We start from the raw sequence: 16979 nt of genomic DNA, 5'->3' as shown, positions 1-16979 counted from the left end.
TCTAAGACACGTGAAATAGCATTCACATTGCTCATCGATTTTCCGCAACATTTACCTGAGCCTGGGCGATCCTCTCGACGTTTCCCCCGTGCGTCTCGCTCATGTGTCCCGCCAGAGCCTCCCGGGTAGGATACCTCGTCGAACACTGAACGCACGCGTGGTACTTATCCCCGTGGCTACCGACCATGTGTTGGAACAGCGCCTCCAGGGTGTCGGCACACTTCTCGGAGCAGTACTGACAGTTCTGGGAGGGTTTTCGGAGGTTCCTCTCCGATCTCCTGCCACCCCCGAGCTGATGCGCTCGCTCCGTGTGTCGTTGCCGCAGGGACATGGACAGGAACTTCCTGTCGCAGTAGAGACAGAAGAGTCTGACCGGTGGGGTGGTGCTAGATGACGGTTTCAACTTCTGCGCCGACGGGGGACTCGACGAAGACGATCCCGAAGAGAGTCGCAAAGTCAATAATTCACTCGTCTGACAGTTTTGAAGCACGGACGCGACCTTGTCCAAGGGTAGACTGCAATGCAGGCCCGTCACGGGCAACTCCTGAGTATTGATGCTCGAGTCTTTGGTCACTTTCACCCTCGACTCGGTCGCGTCGGTCCTCTTCGACTTCTCGCAGTCCTCGGCCGTTTGCTTCTCGTGATCGTCAATCGTGCGATAAACGCTGCTCAACAGATCGTTCAGCAGTTCACCGCAGATTGTTTGCGTCTCGGCGTTTTCCGAGATCGCGTGTTGTTCATCACGCGTTCGGTTTCCTCTGCCGTCGTCGACGTTCGCCCTCTCCTCTACCTGATGCTCGCTCAACCTGTCCATTATGATCGTGCTCAATGTTCGATTTTCCTTGTTTTCTCTCGAAACACCTCGATCATCTTCGGATGATTCTTTTTCCTCAACGTCCAGGCGTTCCTCCTCCATCCTCGAGGGAGATTGCTTTGTATCTTGACTAATTCTGACCTCCGAATCCGGCAGACTCTCCTCCGCCGTTCTCTTTATATTCGAGCAGTCTGTAGTCTCTGAGGATTCGGCGTCTTCGGTATTTTCCACCGTCGAGGAGTCCTCTAATCGCGGCACAACGGCCGCTTCGATATCACCCTCGCTCGAAGGCTCGGACTTAACCGGAGTACCGGTTGGATCTTCCTCTTCCTCCTCTTCTTCCTCCTCCTCCTCCTCCTCCTCCTCATCATCTTTCCTCTGCCTCTCCAGCTCCGTCGTCTTCTCCGCGTTCTTGTCCTCCTCCTCGTTGTCCTTGATCACGCCGTTCAGCACCGTCATCACGTACTTCTCTAGAGTCTCCAGATTTCTCTCGACGCTATTCCGCTCGTCCTCTTCCTTCCTCGGCGAGTCCGAGTTTCCGCTGGCGGCAACTCCATCCGGCACCTTCTTGCGCAGGTTGTTGATCACGTTGCTCAGCCGCGACCGCTTATCCTGGGCGGTCTGCGTCGACGATCTATAGGCGTGACCGTAGCGTTCCTGCAGCTGCTGTTGTTGTTGATGCTGCTGACGGTCGGCGTTGCTCCCAGCCGCGTTGGCGGGATGGTCGACGCCCAGATCCTCCAAGCTCTGCGTCGACGCTACCATTCTATCGGACGGCGACGCCGAGCCGGATGCCGTAGGGATGCCGGACAACTTCGCCGTGTGATAACCCTCGGCCGTATCGTCGCTCGGTGTCTCGCTACCAGCTACGTCCGCCGAAGCCGCCTCTAAAAGAGATGATTCTCCTTGTAATCCGTCGCCGTTTACGCGACGCCTTCTTCCGAACGCGAAACCATCGCGAAATATTGTCCCGTCGCGTCGGTGCCCCGTATTTTCGATCGCTGAGAAATGCTTCGGGCATCGGGGAAGTGTTAAGCGTTTTAAGTTTAAAGCTCTCAGCCCTCCTCGACGGATATCGCGTAATTTATTTTTGGACCGCGAAGATAATTGTTTAAAAGCGGACGGGGCACGCGGGACGATAAATCGTTGCCATTGAGAAACAAGCGAAATACGACGGCTGTTTATTTATCAAAGGCTGGCGAAGTTTCACGTAATCTCATCGTGAAAACCTCCCGTTTACCGGCGCTGCTTAATATTAATCTTACAATTACCTCAACTGATTTCCCGCTCTGCTCGCGTTTCGATAAAACTCGATGGTTAACTGACTCTTAATTATTAACTCTCCATTTCCTTTGTAATCGCGCCAATGTAGACATAAAAATTTAATTAACCTGAATTTATCTTGTCGATGCAGTTTTCTTTTGTGAATAAAAAAATGATAGAAAGTGAGATAAACTATGGACCAGCGTTAAGCAACGTTAATAAAATCGAAGATTACTACTACAATATAACTGTAAATAATAATAAATGAACAGCATACATCTTAGCTCTTTACGTTCTGTTTTCAGAAATAAATAAATATTAAAATCTCTGTTTTTAGTTGTTTCATAATGTCATTAATGTTGCCTAATATACCAGAATATTTTATTACTTTTCATAAAAGTTAAAAAATATAATTTACAAATCACACAAGAAGGATTTAATTCAACAATAAATCAACAACTCGCAAGTTTAGAATAAATTCTACAAATCACGGATTACATTTCAATTCTTTGCATTGAATCCTTCAGACAGTAATCGAAAAAAATATATTTATCGTTTAGAAAAAAAATCAAAAATATCAGAAATGGAGATATTAACAGATATTATTCACCGCAAGAAAATCAGAAAGAGAGAAAGAGGCTCTCCTCGGTTATGTCTCTGCCGACACTTTTTTATCCGGAAGTCGGGGAGAAGGGAGGCTGCGAGAATCGATAACCGTCCCTCTGCCACGTCGAAAGGGGTTACGGTTGTACGAGTAGCGTGCGCTCCGAAAGGGCGAGAGAGACAGACGGATGTACATGTATATCACACACATACACACATACACGCCTGTGTGTGTGTACACGCGCAGACATACACCGCAGCCCCTGACAACAGCCCCGAGGTGGTAAAAACCGGCCGGCTTAGCAATACCCGCGACAATCCCTTCGACCATCCGGTTCGTTTTGCGAAAGGCATTGACAACAATGGTAATTAATGGTTTGCCTATCGCGGGCTATTAACGATGCCGATATATATACCTCCACCCCCATTTCACGCGATATCGATTTATTTCTCGTTCGTCTCTCTCTTCTGAGCTTTCCCCTCCCTTTCGCGTTTTATACGGTTCTGCGCGACGCGAAGTATATAGACCCGTTGGGACTTTATCATCGTTAGAATTGCGAAAGAGCCGAGCCCGTCAGGAATGTGCAATTCCAGGGAATTCCGGAAATCTTCGGGAGCCGTTCGATGTAATGCCGCAAAATCGCCGCGTAAAAAAAAAAGAGTTACATTTTCAATAACGAACAATATCACCTCGTTTATTTTCTAGGGAAAGTAACATGATTATCTCAGAGCAGTTTATCTCTCCATCGTATTTTAATCTCTAAAGTGAATAATTAATTTTTGCCGTTGCTTCACATACATGTGCGGGTAATTCGCGAAGTAATAACATAAGTTATTCACTTAATATTAAGCAGAGACAGTGATCTGTAATTATACCATTAGCCTGAATAACGAAAGAGCTAACAAAAACCAATGCAAAAACGTATCATATATGATAATAAGTATAAAAAAAGGAAATACTTTATCAATAAATTATTCCTCACGTATCCAGTTAAAGGATGTGTCTTTTCTCGTTTCTCTCTTTATTTGCATTCCCGTCGGTATAAAAATTTCTCCATCTTCTCGTAGAGTACTTTCCTCGGAAAATTACATCAGACATAATTTCCCGAGAAATTTTCTTCATCCGGGAATAATTTCAGGGAGTAATTTCCAGAAATAATTCCAAGAAAATTTTCCGCGGAATTTTTTTCCCCTCCGGGGAAAACGCTGCCCTTGGAAAAATTCCGTGGAAAATATCTCCCTCTTCAGAGGCGACATTTCCCCCCTATATTGGGACGGTTCCTAGTTCTCGGATAGGGGTGGTATTCCAACGATAAGTAATCCGGAAAGAGATCCTGAGAGGAGCCGAAAGAATTCGAACGCGGAAGCAACACGTAACGTCCTCGATTCATAAGAAATTTTTGTTTTGAAATAACATTTCGTATCCGAGGTTGGGCCTCACAAATCACTCGCTCCGTGGAGTTGGGACTCGCTCCGGACGGCGTTTCACCGGATTCTGCGTATCTTAATCGAGAGGATCGGAGCGGGTCGGTGCGGCTATCGCTCGAGGCGTTTATCAGGCGGGATTCGCCGGCGCGGCGACGCGCGCGCGAGCAAGTCCGATAATTATTGTATATTAGTTAGCCGCGGCGTCGACGCCGCAGCCGCCAACTACTTGCGGCGATTACGATCACGACCAGCGCGACTACTTTCAAAATCCCGCGTGTGTTTTGTATACATAACCGGCCGCAGATCCGTTGGATGTGACGGACACCGCGGTAGCGCGTTGCGCAACAACGAGCGACGAGCGCGGCGCACAGTTGCGCGCGCGCGCGCGCCTCGATCGCGCGACGTATCGAGGATATACGCGCGCGATATACATACGTCCGTGTTGCGTACACGCACGCGACGACCGCCCCACGGCCGCGCCGTTTACTTATGCCGCGACGAAGGTGATTAGGTAATAATGAGGATAATGAGGCTGAAATTAACGGGTTTTAGCGTACCTTACATCGTTTTGATTAAGGAAACAAGTTTCTGTGGCTTGTAAAGGACGAACAAGTCGAGCTCTGCAATTCCCAAGCGCGCGGACTCGAGAAAATAGCGTGACTCGGCGAATACGCGTACTGCGATAAAAAAGAAAATCGTTCAGTGTCGCAAGTTCGTATGATTTGTAATTTGCCTGTGTACTTGTTTGGTTTTCTTTTAAATGAAATTTGTTTAAAGAACGCCCACGGATCTACGTTATTTCGCGCACAACTTTGATATAATTGAACGTCATTCATTCATCTCTGAAACTTCGCAGAAGAGGAGGACTAGTTATCTCGGACATAGGTACGTCTGCCTCGCAGATGCAAATGTAAACGTAAGTATCGTAGCTGCCTCGTCGGAGCCTTGAAAACAATCGTTGCGCGTTACGCCATCGTAATCCGGCAGTCATGTTCGCGTTTATAGTCGTGTGCATGGGGGTCGACGGTTGCATTGCGAATCTTATGCAAACTAAATTTTCCCCGATCGATAATTAACATAAGGGTAAACGCGCAAGGTTTCGCTGTGTCTATTGTGTATATATGTATGGAGGAGTAAAAGTCATAGTGGTGTAAGTCAAATTTTTAAAAATTGTTTCTTGTGTGCATAGATGCAATCTGTACAATATATAAATTGCATCTATGCGCACACGATAAAATATTTTTAAAAATTTGACTTACACCACTGTGGTTTTTACCCCTCCATATGTATTAATTTAACTCGCGGCGTTAAAGATCCTCGTGATCGGGCCCAGCCTCTAGGAATATTCAAGAAGAAGATCTACAGAAACACACTTCGGTATCGGCAACTTGCATCGATGAAATACGAGGCGGTGGAGATATGACACTCCGCGTATACGAAAGAACTCATCATTATCTGAACGTTGTTGACTCGGCGCGATTCTTAAGCTGATGACAAGCGAGTTAGAGCTCTCGCGGAAAGCAGGTTTTTCGCGATTTAAATATAACCATTAATATGTCGTCGTAAATTACATTTATCCCATTTCTATACATCAGCTGTTGTTTATTGCTGCATTACTCTGTAAAATTAGATTGGAACATTAGAATCTTTATTGAGGGGACTCACCTCTGCTGGGTGCCGGTGGGGCCCTTTTCGGGGTGTCGTCGGCAGAGGGTGTTCTTTCCCTCATGCTTGCCCGTTGAATCCCTTAGCACCATCATTTAGTTCTGAAAAAATAACAGAACAAAATCCGTGTAAGTTAACAACGTCGTGGAAAAACTAAGTATCGTTTATAACGACGAGTAAGAACAATCGAAAGACCGTGGAGTAAAAACAACTGAGCCGACAAGTGGCACTTTTACATAACTTTCGGAAAGCGAGGAGAGAAAAGAAAGAAAAATTGAGCTCAAGGTATGTTTGAAATCTCCAATTCTCTCCATTTAATACCATATTTTCTCTCGTCTGCGCTTCTGGAGGTTACGCAAAGGCAATATGTTATTTATACTTTCCTATTTCGTTCATTAATAAGCCGCGTAAATAAGAACGCGAGACGAAAAGTGATACGAGTATCTCGACTGACCCCATGGCGATTATGAATCGAGTGTGTTTGGCAAAATTCGCATTTTAATCGCTTAAAGAAATCGTGGCCCCGAGGCGAGGCGGTCGCTCAGCTAGTCACGCGGAAGCTCGGATACTCGCATGAGCGCGAGGGTCGAGATTCGGCGAGCCGCGAGAATCGAGGAGAAAGAAGGTGGAGGGAAAGAGAGAAAGTGAGAAGAAAGAAGAAAGAAGAGAACAGGGAGAAAGGTGTTTGCCTTCGCCGAGGACCGAGCCGGTGTCGACCTCCGAGGCAACGCATCGGCCAGAAGAGAATCTTTTCAAGCAACAACAATAGAATGGAATAAAATAGAATTCTTCTTACAAGTTTTAGTGCAAATATTTTGTCCTTAAAATACGATATAACAAGAGGGAAAAGAAAAAAAATGCCATACGACATTCTTCTCGCGTTCGTTATCAACCGTCTTATCCAAAGAAATAAACTAAATATTAAACATCTTATTAAAATATCCTTTAGGCATTTTATCAAGTAATAATTACTACCGTAAAGTCTTCTCTTCGTGCAACTTTTACAAGTTTAAAAGCCTCGACTAAGACTTTTAAAGCAGCTTCTCGGACATCGCGTTACGTAACTTGAGAAGAAAAATAGGAAAACGCGAGAATGCGTTACTTAAGGGTCGCGATAAAAGGAATTTTAATGATGGCAAGCGGACGATATTGTCTCACTCGCTCCGATAATCCTGGCGAAATAAGGAGGCCGCAGGGTGAAAGAGACATAACATAATAAGGTCTATCGGAGAGACCGCACGTGGACTTCTAGGATTAAGCGATAACATTTAAGTGGGAGATGGAGCAACGCCGAAGAAGGGAAAAACAGGCAGAACGGAAACGATGATAGAAAGGGAGGAGGAGGAGGAGGGGGGAGAGGGCAAAGGGAGGAGAAGAGATCGGTTGTGGGGAGAGCGCCCCGCTGTCCTGGGTGGAACTTAAAATATCGAGCGTAACGCACATCGACGCTGGCGCCGGAAACTCGGGAAACACGGCGTCGCGACGCGGCGCGGCTCGCCACGTCGGCCTGACGCTCGTCGTTATCGTCGTCGTCGTCGTCGTCGTCAGGGAGAACCTAGAAATAGAACTTGGATGCCACACTGCGCGCGCGAAAGGCGGGGCACACCGCCTCCAACCGAGCCCCATGGGAATCGGTTGGAATTTTCAACAGGTGAAAAAGTGGAAATTCCGGTGCGCCGCCGCCGCCGGACCGCGAGAGCCGTCCGCAGAGGTACGGCATGGAAATAACTAAACGATCCGGAGGCACCGGTGACGTCAATTTCGAGTGCATATAGGAGATCGGCGTAACGCGACAAGGACGGCCGCGCGACGTGTCCTTGGCCGCACGAGGCTGGCGAAGGATATCGTGTGCGAGGATGGCGAATAGCGATTTCTCTCGGATGTCACTTTGTTGTCCCGTCTCTGTATAATCAAGCGATATCTTCGGGATGTTGTACTGCGCTCTTAATGTCATTGTACATAAATAAAAATCGATACTTTTTATAGGCGCCGAAAAAAGTTGGCGTATTCAGCAAAAGCAGTTGTGAGGATTAATAATACTTGAAGCGAGGATAGAGAGATAGCAGCGTCGATACCTTCTAGCTTACTATTGATATCTTTTGGATCTATAAATATATCTTTTGGATCTATAAATATTACTTTGTTGTAGTTAAACACGCGCGCGCGTGCGCGCACGATGAAATTAGATCTAAGATAGTTAATGCACTTTACAATTTGCTATAATTTTAACTAGAGAATTATTACGCGTGTATATCCTCCGTACAGGGGCGAGTATATAATTTCATGATAATCAACTCTTAATTATAGTTACTGTTATAGACAAATAACAACTAAATTCATTAAATTTTATTAATGAGTTGAACTTTATCCTCTTATTAATTTCCTTTTAATTTTGTTTCATCCGTGTTATGTTCCACACAGAAAGTTAAAGTTCACCGGAATCACTTAAGAGCTTATAGGAAATCCGTCATCAAAACATTTTTCATCGCGCGTCGTCAATTTGACTCAACATCCGAATATTTGATAAATTCAACCATTTCCTAACTTCTTCGTCTCCTCCCTCGGCGCTCGCCGTTATGCGGAATGAGGAATGCGGAAACGCGACATTTCATGATGGAAAAGCCCGCGCAGTATCGCGCGGGCTTTTATCCTTTTTTTTCGCCTCTCCTTTCCTTTTACATTCGGAAAATCCAATACCGGCCGACGGTTTTTGTTTTGTTTCGCGAATAAAAACAATAACGAGAAGCGAGTTTCCACGGCTATAGCGATTCTTTTCAGAATACCCGCGGTATTCCGTATTAATTTAATGTCTTATTCGTGGATTCTTTAATTATCGAACATGTCCATGATTAAATGTCATTATGACATCGACAAGTTGTCAAGATTCACTTTATCAGGATTCGCATCAGTAGATTCTTCGATAAAAAAAATTATATTAGTTTATTATCGACTATGATTATCGCGAGACACGTTCTTGAATTATTAAAACAGCAATGAGTACACGCGAGAGACATAAAAATATTTATAATGATCATCGTATATAATCAACCGGCTCGCGATACATTTTTCATATTTATAATCCCGAATGCATATTTATATAGCATCGATGATTAAAGTCGAGATTATGCCATTTCAGCCTCTAACGAATACCTAACAAAGTAAAGCTCGTCGAGTTTGTACTAAACTTGAAAAAGCTTGATCCCCGGACGCGGACCGCGCGCGAAGACTCCATCGATTATTATTCGAGGAAAAAGAAGCTGCTGAGGAAATATTGATAATCCGCCGTGATAAAATTATCACGACATTTAATAATGTTGAATTATCAACTGGCTCGCACTTCGCAGATTATTCCGGGCCCGTAGTCCGCTATCTCCGACGATAACAATGTTGTCGAATTGCATGCGTATAGTCTCTCGATTACGGCACTAAAACACAAAGTGCAATTAATTCTTTCGTGCCGCGGCGTGTTTAAGCTGCCGTTTTGAGAGGACATATCGGCACATAAAGTAACGGGAGATAAATCATTAATCAGAAATTTAATAATACACACATGCACGCTAATTCTCTATATTATGCACAGACATTATAAACAGTATAATTTCGCCTAGCAATATGTATATTAATACGAGATTAATTTATTATTAACGCGCTACAATAATTCCACGATAAATGAATTAAATTGAATAACGCGCTTTATCGTTTTAATCGCGATAAGTGATTCTCGATGATTCCCATATTCGTACAGCCTCCTCCAACTCCTTTTCTCTCATTCATCACGATCTCCTTCAAATCAAGAGCGTCGGAAAGCTCGCCGCGAATCGTCGGCCGGATTATTGGCAATTTTTGCCTAACGAGGGCTAGGAAATTGATAAATTAATTTCGCGATTTAAGCACGCTAATTACTCCCACGATCTTTTATTCGCCGAGTCTGCGAAAATCCATATTTTCTTTTTACCCGGGTCGGTCCTACTTGTAGATGCGCGGCCCGAAGGACGTAATAAATCTCGGCAAAACTGAAACCCTATTTAGGGAAGTTTGAAAGAGCCATAACTTTCTTGCGCCTTCCTTATGGGTTTTCCCGATTCTTCCTAACTATGCTCTCTCGGCGCCGCGCCCCCTCCGGCTACGAGCCATCGATCGACGGTATTTCCATGGCAATGTAAACGTAATCCAAGCGTGCATAATTAATACTGCTTGCTCTATGTTGTGGCGCTCGTACTTGTTGATATGTCCAATTACGCGTGTACGTCGCGCTCCTTAATCATCCATCGCGAATCGGACAATTGTCATTATCCCATATATATAAATAAACGAGCTATTTCTCAAAACGGCTCGCCAAATCTGACGCCACCTTGACCCAACACCATTGTTCCCAACGATGGAAAACGTCTCTTGCCAAAGACGTTGCTAAGTAACGTGGTGAGAAATATTACTCCGTCCGGGATAATGTGCGTTAAGGAAACGCACGGTGTCCGTTTTATACAAAAACTAACCACAGCAGGCGACAATAGCGCCGCAAATTACGCCTACGTAACGAATAATTGCCGCATCTGTTATTCAAAAGTCACCATTTACGTCTACAAGCTCGTCGAGCAACGTTGATAAATATACATATATATATATGTATTCGAGAAATAACAGGACATTGTAGAATTATGAAATTAACGTTGCTATTAAAAATCAGGAAATCTCATAGTAAACAACACTGTTAAATTCGTAGTATCAAGTTATACTCAATTTGAGTAATTTTTAACCATTCCTATATATTTCTACTTAATATATCGTTAATCTAATTAAAGCAATGGAGTTAAAATAATACTGCTTTGTTAAAATAATAAATTTCGACACACATTCACTTCTAAAAACGGTATTAATTGACAATAATTAAATGTTATCCAAGGTATTGGTTTAAATTTCATTCTTTAATATTTACGGTGAATCAAATCATCTCGATGCAAACTTGGCAGATAGGGATTTTAACAGATTAAAAATATTCTCGAATATGGCTCGTTCGTACTTCATTCGCGTTCTTCAGTGTCTCTCGTCTATATTACCTTTGTTTCGCTTGCTCCAATAATCAAAAAGGTGTACACCGTTAAATTCGCAGTGTCAAGTTATACACTCAATTTGAGTTATTTTGAACCATTCTTACAAGTCGCCACTACTCCTACTTAATATATCGTTAATTTAACTAAACCAACGGAGTTAAAATAATACTATTCTGTGTTAAAATAATAAATTTCGGCAAACATGGTAACTTAAAGATAACGGAATGTTATCGATAATCTAACTCAAGGTATTGGCTTAGATTCCATCCTTTAATATTTAACAGTGATTAAAAACATCTCGATTGATGCAAACTTGGCGCTCGGCTTTTAATAGATTAAACAAATTCTCGAATATGAGAATCATTCGTACTTCATTCGCGTTCTTCTGTGCCTCTCGGTTGCACCTTTGTTTCGATCGCGTTCTAATGGCCAAAAAGATACACACACGTTAAATCCGTAGTGTCAAATTATACTCAATTTGAGTCATTTTTAATCATTCCTATAGATCGTCACTGCTCCTACTCAGTATGTCGTTAATTTAACTAAATGTAGTTAAAACAACAAATTACGGCGCACATGATAGTTAAAAATAACAAAATGTTATCTAATTCAAGATAACAATTTAAATTTAATCCTTTAATATATTTAACAGAGGGTAAGGCAGGAACGTTACGTAATCGGAGAGTTTGATCCTCAACCTGTCGTAGAACACGCGGGTCGTCAAATCGGACCGGTGAAACGCGGCGGCGCGGCGCTCTATGCACCAAGGCGAAATCGTCTCTCTGTTAGCTGCGCTAACAGCGAAACGGTCTCGCGGTCGCAAACATCGCCTCGGCCGCGCGCACGAGTCCAGTTGACCTACTTGCAACGGCGCGACGTCGACGTCGACGTCGTCGGCATCGCCGCCGGCCTCTCCATCATGTCGACGCCTAACAGAGAGTCCCATCGCGCCGGCAACGCGAACGAGCGAGCTCGCTCTCGCACTTCAATCCCGCACGTCATTCCGATGTATGACGTCACGGATCGCGTATATCGCGCGCTTAGATCTTCGCGCAACGCACGCGAAACGCTTTCGAAAAGCTCGCTAAAATCGATATCGCGCGCGGTTTCTCCCACGATTGACGATTTATATAACGTTTTGTTAAATCGACCATCGGACTTATCTGGAGGAGGGGTTTTGCGGGAAGATCGAAACTTCATAAACCGACACTCCTTTTGCACCTTTTTCGAACGTAATGCATGTAGGGACTTATTCTTGCGCGCGAATTCCGCATTAATTCATTTCGTTATCTCGATGTATCTACATATCTTCCAAACTCCGCAGCTTCATATTTTATTTGTAACAAATTGCTAGGATGATTGTAATACTTCTTCTTTTCTGTTCGGCATACGAATGTAATAATTCCAAATGCAGCCATCTGATTCCGTATCGCGAAATCGCGACGCGAGAGCCATATTCGAGTTGGCATAGGATTAAATTCAACAGTCACGTCGATGTTAATACGAGGCGCGTATCGCTTTTTCGCGTAACATAATTATTTTTGCCGTGCCGCGCATAAAATATATTTTCTTTTACAGAATCATGAAAAGTGCTATTATAAAACGCCTAGACTCCACGTCGAAGCCTATTTCAATAAATCCTCTTTTTCCCTGTTTCATTTTTCAAAATGAGGCGAATGTTATTTGCCGCAATTAAGAACTCGAACGCAGGGGCAATAATTTTAGCGCGCGTCGTGGAAGCGAAAAAGATTTCGAGCTGAATTCGACGCCGGCGTGCGGAACCTACTTTTTTCTTTCCTTTTTCCAACGAGACGGCTTTGAGAAGCCATGCTCGGCCGGCAAGATTGGTTTACCGTCCCTCGCACACGTCGCGCATATAACGTGTAAAACGTGTTGACGAGTATACGTGGACTCACGGAGCGAGCGAGCGCGCATCGCGTGCGTCCTGATTCGCTTTTTAACCCTTTACGATATATCGCGCGCGGAGCGTAGTAGGCTCCACGTAGCGGTTTACGACGACACACGCGTATACGTCTCTCCCTGCAAATGGTCCAGATAACGCTCAATTATGACTCGCGAATTATAATTCCCAGGCCTAAGTTGCAAGCTGGGATGAACTATGAGTGGATAAAACCGCGTCACGCGACACGGTGAGATATGATATAAAAATATGGAGCGCCGAATATCGATTTTATTTTTCGAAAAGTGTCGCGGAAGATTGGTAACTTGTGAGGAGACGCGCGAGATACACCCGCACTTTGACGATTTCGCGCTTATACAGTTTCGGCGGTATAGTCAAACACATCCCGCGGATTAGGAATTACGATAAGACGGAGTAACGCAATCAACACGTGTGATTTACGAAAAAAAAAAAAAAAAAAACGTAAACGAGCCGCGGAAACAGCGTTACCTTAATAAAATAATTAAGGAGAATCTTCCGGGAAGAAGTTGAGAGACTCACCGAACTCCCTGATAACCGAGTTATCGACTCGCCTTATAAAAATTCGATGAAGCGAGATTAGTCCAACTGGTTTCGAACTCCTCGGGGTACGGGGAGAAGCACAGCAGGCTCAGTTCGATCACGATGTTTACCTCATTGTTCACGTTTCCCGATCGGCGCGCGCGCGCGCGCGCGGCCAGGTTGAAGTTTTTACCTTGGAAACGATCTAATTAACGCGGACAATGAGCGAGCCGGCGCGGCGTATCGTTCCGACCGATATCCGAGTTACGAGACAGTTTCGCGGTGGCTAAATGGCGTTGCAATGGTTTCTCGGTTCGCGTATACATATATACCGATTACAATCACGGGTGTCGGTATCGATAAGCCCGGGGGAGAGACCGCGACTGGAACGCGCGCGAGATGCCGATTGGGAAGGCCCGAGGCGGCGGAAAAGCCGGCGGCGGCGGCGGCGGCCGGCGGCGTGCAGGCGGTTCACGACGGAGCGAGGAGAGAACCACCATGTTAGCGTCGACTCGGGGGGTCAGGCTCGTCCTACTGCGCAGTAACGCCATCGAAAAGCTTTACTCCACTTTCGCCGACGAAAACTCGCCGCTGCTGGTGTCCCTTCATTAGCGTCGCTCGCGCACAGGGACCGTTCGTCGTCGCCCAGGACCGAGAGGCCCCGCCGCGCGCGGAAAAAGAGCCATTTGAAGTACAATAATGCGCTCCGCGTACGTCGCGGGGGGAAGTACTGTCGCGGGAGGGGGGAGGAGAGAGGGATTCGTGTTTGTTTGGGCGAAATTGTGGTAAATGAGTCAGTAGGGTAGAAACGAATCAATAGAGGACCTAAAGCTGTCCTACGCCGCCGGGCTTTCAGTCCCTCGCGATCGTCCCGACGTTATCTCGTGAGATGATAACGTCGCTGTCTTTCTCTCTCTCTCTGTCTCTCTTTCTCTCTTTCGCGTCTTTTTCTCGGAACCGCGAGGAACTCGTCAAGTCGTATCACCGGTTTTCATCTTCTTTCTCGAAATAAAGAGAAATTATGGATTTTACCGAGCGATTCCTCTCGCGTTGCGCACTTAGTGTACGATCAATCGTCTCGGAACGGCCTGCTCGCCCCGGATCGCCGCGTTTTCTTCCGCGGGCAACTGTTACGCGACACACTTACGTGCTCCACGACTCGGCGGCGGCGGCGGCGGCGACGCGCCGAAAATTCCGCCCGTCGGCTCTAGGCGCGATTCAGGCATCTCGTGGCCGAGGCACGCGTCGCGCGGTTCGACGAGATTTCGAGGAGACGTATGGCGTACGGAGAAAGAGAGAGAGAGAGAGAGAGAAAGAGAGAGAGATACGATCGTGCAAGTATCTAAAAATTTAGCTGGATACAGATCTGGAAATAATTTTGTTGCGCCATTAAAATAATGTAGAATTGATTGCTAATAAAACGTCAAAATTTTTTACAGCATTATCATCATACTTCAGCGACCTACTGTAATTATTCTGAGACGGTGCGACAAGATTATTTCCAGATCCGTATATCTGGCTAAATTTTTAGACGCTTCGGCAAAGCCGTTCTTTCGGCGGTCACGACCGGCTCGCTGGTTGCCGGGAAGCGACGGGCACGAGAGACGGGGGGCTTTTCCAAAATCGATATCTCCGGCGGCGGGTATCGCTTCTTCGCGCCTGAAAATCTGAAATGTCGGGGGGGCGAGAGAGAGATTCGACGAATCGCTCTTGGGAACCTCCATGCACACGGGGAACGGGACTTTTCGCGGTCGCGCTCGCGTTTTTGCCGCGACGAGGCGCCGACCGTCGGGCCGCGAGCAGGACCGCGTCGTCGACGGTCACGTACGCCCCGCGGGAATCGATAGATAAAGAGCGCGATTTCCTCGGGTGTGTGGACTCGGGTGGAACTTCGTTCCCGCGGAAAACGCGCGGAAAAAGAAAAGAACGAAAACGTCCCTCGCGCCTCGCGTTGTTCCACCGCGCTCTCGCGTTCCGCGCCACGGACCTCGGATCCGCCGATCAGCGGATCGGGGATTAACGGGCGAGGAGGAAGCCGAGCGGTACGCGACGCGCGTTCCGCGTACCAGAAGCGCGGCGGAGAAATTATTATTCCACGCACCGCGAGCGTATATCTCGCGACGGGGGGGAACGAGGGGGGAAAGGGGAAGAGAGAAGTCGAGCGCGCGGATCTCGACCACAAATAATCCGGAGCAAGGAAGAGAATTAAAAAGGCGGGGAAAAGCGCGGGCTGAACGGAGATTCCCCGTTGAGGGCCTCGACTTCTTTGAGGATTTGTAGACGCGAGAGGACGATCGGCGAGGGCTCCGAGCGGAGCCGCGCGCTCGGCGGCCGTCGGCTCCGAGTCGCGCGGCGGAGGGACGTCGTCGCCGTTCGTCCTGGGATATACTCGTTCTTGGTGCTCGGAGGAATCGTATGCTACTAAATGCGTGTTTCGAATCACTCACAGCATCTCGCGGGCGGAGGCATCGTCGACGAGGCGCGTCGCAACGGCAACGGCGACGGGCAACGGCGGCTCCGGCGAGGCGGCGGCGGCGACGGCAGCAGCACGGCGTTAACGGCAGCAGCACGGCAGCAGTCACGGTCACAGTCGGCGCAGCGAGCGGGCAGAAGGCTGCTCCGGTATACGGCCACGGCGACGACAGCGGGGCACAGCACTGGAGCAACGCAGCACATGTCACTGTCACCGGGCGGGAGGCGACACGGCCGTTTCTCGACGGCCGCGAGGCGCGTCCAGGAGGCGCGGCTCGCGTATAGCGACGGGCTCTTCTCGGCTCTCTCTTGGAGCGCGACACGACACCACGGCACGACAACGACGCGGTGCGGCACAGCGCGGCGCGACCCGACGGCCGTCGACGAGAGAACCGACGCGGGACAGAGGAGAGAACGCGCGAGAGCGCGAGGGAGAGAGAGGGAAAGAGAGAGAGAGACGGAGAGAAAGGGAGAGAGAACGAGCGAGCACGATGGGGGAGAGACAGGGAGAGCACGATGGTAGGAGGGAGGTATAAAAGCGCACGTCCGCCGTACGACGGGTTTCCTACTTCCGGTCGTGTTCGTTCCTTCCCTCGAGTCCGGGTTGCTCCGGGTCTCCTGGTTGCGCCACTGTGTGCGTGTGCACTGTGCACGGTCGATGCGCGGAGGCGAAACGTGACCCTCCGATCGTCCGCGACCGCCGAAAACTCCGCTCCGACGAGACTCTCCCTAGTCACCTCGGCGCAGCGCGACAGCCGATGAGCCGAGCCGATGGGCGGCGCAGGGTGCAGGGAGAAAGAAAGAGAGAGAGAGAGAGTGTGTGAGAGAAAAAGAGAGACTAGACAGAGACAGAGGAAGAGAGAGAGAGGGAGCGCGGCGGGTGTGAGCGCGCTTTGACTCTCCCTCGTACGCTTGCGATCGCGCGTAGGCCTGCGAACCGACACGATGCAACCGAGATCCCTAACTGAGCAGCCGTCGCCCGTGGAGCCTTGCCCCGCGAGGCGACAGGGCCGCCAACCGTCGTTGCCGCGCCGACGGAAAATTCCCGCCGAACGCGCCGCAGGGATTCTCATCCTCGCGCTCCGCCTCTCTCTTTTTTTTTTTCATTCTTGCCCGATTATGCGTTATCGAGATGCACTATGAGATTTGTAGTAAAAGATACTTCGGCTTGTCCGAATATGTTGTACTGTCGACATGTAATAAAAGATTTGTAATAATAAAAATA

General features: G+C 47.4%; 1 protein-coding gene across 1 annotated transcript in view; it reads right to left on the bottom strand.

Moving 5' to 3' along the window:
* LOC112468213 (titin-like) overlaps positions 1-15815 on the bottom strand; it is a gene marked incomplete at its 3' end in the record, with an annotated part of 35068 nt that extends 19253 nt beyond the window's left edge. Inside the window, exons 1-3 of the mRNA XM_025037301.1 lie at positions 15730-15815; positions 5774-5874; positions 56-1701 (exon numbers count right to left, since the gene is read on the bottom strand). Coding sequence (XP_024893069.1) covers positions 56-1701; positions 5774-5837 — 1710 coding nt within the window. The remainder of the gene's footprint in view (positions 1-55; positions 1702-5773; positions 5875-15729) is intronic.
* Between the last annotated feature and the right edge of the window lie 1164 nt (positions 15816-16979).

The sequence above is a fragment of the Temnothorax curvispinosus genome, unplaced genomic scaffold (assembly GCF_003070985.1).
Source record: "Temnothorax curvispinosus isolate PA1 unplaced genomic scaffold, ASM307098v1 QBEX01018231.1, whole genome shotgun sequence".
In the NCBI taxonomy this organism is placed as follows: Eukaryota; Metazoa; Arthropoda; class Insecta; order Hymenoptera; family Formicidae; genus Temnothorax; species Temnothorax curvispinosus.
This window is presented reverse-complemented; position numbering and strand designations above follow the sequence as displayed.